The sequence below is a fragment of the Buceros rhinoceros genome, unplaced genomic scaffold, assembly GCF_000710305.1.
Source record: "Buceros rhinoceros silvestris isolate BGI_N320 unplaced genomic scaffold, ASM71030v1 scaffold2161, whole genome shotgun sequence".
In the NCBI taxonomy this organism is placed as follows: Eukaryota; Metazoa; Chordata; class Aves; order Bucerotiformes; family Bucerotidae; genus Buceros; species Buceros rhinoceros.
The window spans coordinates 12876-17559 of NW_010395732.1; the positions used below are offsets into that span (position 1 = coordinate 12876).

The 4684-nt window shown below is 46.1% G+C and overlaps 1 protein-coding gene across 2 annotated transcripts in view; it reads left to right on the forward strand.

Annotated features, from left to right (window-relative positions):
• The window catches only part of GDNF (glial cell derived neurotrophic factor), a 16622-nt gene extending 11961 nt beyond the window's left edge, over positions 1-4661 (forward strand). For both annotated transcript variants that reach the window (XM_010145629.1, XM_010145630.1), the window contains exon 2: positions 4177-4661. In XM_010145629.1, the coding sequence (XP_010143931.1) occupies positions 4177-4661 (485 nt within the window). The remainder of the gene's footprint in view (positions 1-4176) is intronic.
• Positions 4662-4684: the final 23 nt, after the last annotated feature.

The window sequence follows — 4684 nt, forward strand, 5'->3', positions numbered from 1 at the left end:
GACAAAAAAAAGCCACTTTTAACGACTGTGGTCACGCCCCTGACTATGCTTCATTAAGCAGCAGAAAATTAGCACCAAGCCTCATCCAGTCACTATAAGACTCATTGCTTGGGTCCATAGTTCAGCTGTCACTGAGTCCTGCTGTGCTTGATGCAGTACCGAGAGCAGGGGCCTGTGCCACCAAATGTATGCTGAAACTTGGCTTTGTGGCATGTTCAGAGCTGTACCAGCCAGAGGCTGCCTGATTGTGGGAAGTTGGAGCTCTTCCTTGAACAGTGCTAAATTATGGAAGCAAACATGGGGTACCCCAGCAGTCCAGTTGGACAGAGCATTGTTGCATTGACCATAACTAGTTTGGGGATTCACAGGCAGAGGGTGGTGTTGCTTACAGCAGCTCGCAAGGGCTTACTGAGAAGAGCAGTAATGCAGCTGCCATTGTGTTAATGATGTGGTGTACCCACATAGCTGTGTAACAGCATGTGTGGTTGTAGGTGGGCAGACACTGACCGGGGTCAATAGGTCCAGTACATTTTCTCAAGGGGGTCTCTGTGCCCACTGTTCCCACTCATTCCCTAACACCACCCACATGCCTTGTGTCTCCTCCAGTGATGTATTCTGCAGACTCTGGGGGTTACTGCAAGAGTCTCTTGATTGTTTTGGATACCTGCTTGGAATATTTTCCAGTCCCCTGGGCTGAAAAGGAAGTCCACCCTGGAGACAGAAAATTGGCACACATCTTACTCACAGTGCTGGCATCCCTCCCAGTGAGTCTCCCAGGCTTCCTGATGTTGCAATAGGGGATGAGCTGAGCAGGGATCTCCAGCTCCGTTAGATGTATTCGCCATGCACACCTCATCCCAGGTTACAGCTTGGAGCACTTCCTGCATGGTTTGTGTTAGAGCCCCAGTGAGATCAGTGGGATTGGCTGTGCAGCCAGTTCCCCATATTCTGGTTGCAGCAAATCCATGTGTGCATGCAGGGCTTCTCTAGTTGGATATACTGTTGGCCTGGTTACCTGATCTGCTTTTCGCCCTACCGCTTCCCCCTTCTGCAGTGTTGACACCCCATGCTTGCACTAGCAATGTTGGATAGGGCTATTCTGTGGTCTGGTTTTGCCACATTAAATATCACAGTCCACTTGCAGCGCAGAAGGCTCTCAGCAACGTAAGCTCCCTTGGTGCAGCTGAGATAGTGATCACATGTGAACCAGGATAGATGTCTGCGTGAGCTGTGAGCAGGGCCTCAGTCCACAACACAGGCCTTTCCTCCTCTTCATCTGCCCTCCAGGGCATGCTTGGATTGGCTTGGGTAGGACAACTTGAACCCTGTAACTGTGATTAATATTTAACCAAAGTAGACTCCCGCGTATACATAGGGGTAGGTGATATTTTTGCACCTGAATTGCAGGCAGTGTAAAAATAATATGCCTAGTTGGGTTGTTATCTCTTCAGACAATCCACAATCCATGGTTTTATTTCTCCCTTTTTAGGGTGGGGAACACTTACTTCCTTCACTGCACTGGCAGAGTACCAGGCTTAGAATAAGTATGAGGCTGAAAGTTGCAGACAAGAATCTCCAGGGTTCCTGGTAGCAATCTCCCGTCCCCTTCCTGACGGCTGTCCATTGGATGACTTTTGTTAAACCCTAGTATGGTTCCCTGACAGTTGTATTTCACTCTGCATAGCAAAAGTCTAATGGCATCATACTGTTGCTACAAGGGTTGGGCCAGGAGTATGTGACAGAGGTGTGGGCTGAGGTAGTAACAGTAGGAGAGGGATAATTTGAAAGTGAGTGGAGAATGCCACAGCTAGAACTATCTCCTCAGGGCCACATCCTTTCCTTATTGGGTTATAAGCTAAGAAACCTAGTTTTTATGCAAGAAACCTAGAAACCAACTGGTTCCACAGCAACAGATGTCTTGGGCCAAAAACCCTTGCCATCTGTATTTGTGCCAGGGCCAAGCATGTACATCAGCAATGGGGGCTATGCCAGCTCCACGTGGGTCATCTTGCTTGACTGAGTCTAGCAAGGTGTCTACCCATTCTTGATTTTAAGGAATGCAGACCACCCATGGTCTTGACCTGGACCTTGCTCAGTATGGCAATGTTTGTATGGTGTAGGCAGATCATCCGATCCTGCAGCAGAGCTGGGCGGTGCATCCAATGGACACATCTATCCAAGCTACTCCCCTCCAGTGGGTATAGCTCGTAGTGAGTGTTCTGGTACCTGCTACTGAGGTAATGACAGAGGAGTGCAAGAAGGATGCATTTAGTGTTGGTGTCACAGGAATATGGGGCTTGGTGCGGGATCCTTCCTTGTTTAGGTCCCATATAGTTGTATAGATAACAGCCATCCCTCCTTCATGTTTATAGGATCCTGCTTCCCATGTGCCACCCTCATTGTGTGAAGGTACAAGATTGCCCACCTCCATTATTCTTTTAACAGTCTGTACTCTCTTGCTGGAGCAGTCCATGAGAAAACATATACCTCTTAGCCATCACTGTTTTGTCATGGAGGGGGTGCTCTAGGATGTGGCTGCTTCAGGGAGGGCCCATGTTTCTCCTTATGTGCAGAGGCGCTGTGTTTCAGCAGGTTTTTGCACTAACAGTTAAGATCCTGCTGCCTCCATCTCTTCTGTATTTGGTGCTTCTGCTGAGGATATGAAGGTGCACCTTCACTAGGCAACAGGAGGCACCCTTATGTCTTCCTCTCCCCTGTTACAGACTCCATGCCACCATCTGAGGGCTGGGTACATGCGTTGCCTGGTCTCCCATCAGGGCTGGTGTCTGTTACAGTGCTCAGTATGGAAATGCATCACTGAGCCTTTGTCTAAGCAGTTGCTCCTATCTCAGCACCTGACCCAGTGAGAGCCTTCATAGCTCAGTGGAAGTACCAACCCCTGGCCAGGTGCACTGAATGGGTATTGCCTTTCTCGGCGTTTGCAGTTCCTGGGATATTTGTAGGGATCCTTCTGGAGATGGAGCTCTCGTACATGCAGGGTCATGTGCATGACACTGCTCTGTTACATGGCTGGGCACTTAGGAGTTAAGCATGGAATCAACCCGTTAGGTCTTACTGCAAAGGAAGTGAGTCTTCAATTCTTGGTTTTTGGCACAATGAACAAGAAAAAAATCTCAGTACTGCAATGTAGTTTATGTGCTTAAGAGATAATCATTAATAATACAACATTAGGGCACCTACACACAGGGTCCTCCATTAAATCACTAAAGCAGATCACACTGAGGAATTTAGTCCATGGGAAGTTTAATGATTTCAAAATGCTATTTTTTTTCCCAAATCATACTGAAAAGCTGAAATCTGAGAACACTTCAGAACATGTTCAATTTCACCCCCTTGAAGAGGTTCGTTCTGCTAGTATCAAAACATTTGACTGACTTCAACATTTAATTTACTTGAATAATTTATCACTGGTAGAGTATATATCAACTGAATAATGAAATAGGTACTTTAACTTTATAAAAAGAAAATGCATTAACAACATTTCCTTTGAAAATTAACATAATACGTCTATTCTGACCTAATTCTTCTCAGACCACTCAGCAACTTGTGATACAGAGTACTTCCATGAGTAGTTTTTCAGAAGCTGTGATGATAGTTATTCTCTAGCAGGGTAAAAAAGCAGGCGTTCAGACAGGAATATTAGCTCTGCCTGGTGCCCCAGGAAATTCCTCTTTCTGTCATGACCCAAAACCGTATCCACAGGTGGCTTTGGCAATACTAACCACTGCTGGTGTGAAAAGACAACAATTAACAATTATCATCACAAAATTGCTTTAAAGAAACCTCCTCCTTTTGCTGTTTTGCTGGGAAGAGCCTGTATAACCTCTCTGTGGTAGCTTCATCCACCCATTAATTAATATTTGTATCATGACATACTTTGCCTTCCCCCAGTTTTGAGAGGGCTCATTCAGTATTGAAAGATGCGCTGAAGTGCTACCAAGCGTCAGCAGACACCCGCAGAGATACACATACATCTCATTTATTTCTCCCCAAGTGCATTTCCACGATGATCTAAACCGTTCCAAACTCTCCTGGGCATGCACTCTGAAGTGATGGGCAGAGCAGCTTGTGTGTGTCTAATGTTTTTGAGCCACAAATGGACAAACTTGGTTACAGCTGATGTGTGACAAAGCCTTTTTTCTGTTTCCCAAACAGCTAATATGCCAGGGGATTATCCAGATCAGTTTGATGAGGTAGTGGACTTTATTCAAGCCACCATTAAAAGACTGAGGAGATCGCCGGATAAACAGACCCCAATTTTTTCTAGGAGGGAGAGAAACCGGCAAAACGCAGCCACGAACATAGAGAATTCCAACAAAAAGGGAAGGAGGAATCAAAAGGGCAAAAATCGGGGATGTGTCTTAACAGAAATACATTTAAATGTGACTGACTTGGATTTGGGATACGAAACCAAAGAAGAGCTAATATTCCGGTATTGCAGTGGATCTTGTGACGCAGCCGAGACCACCTATGACAAAATTTTGAAGAACTTAACCAGAAAGAAGAAACTTGTCACTGACAAAGTGAGGCCCGCTTGTTGCAGACCCACAGCCTTTGATGATGACCTGTCCTTTTTGGATGATAATCTGGTTTACCACATACTGAAAAAACATTCCGCGAAAAGGTGTGGATGCGTCTAACGGCTGGACACCAGAGACGCCGG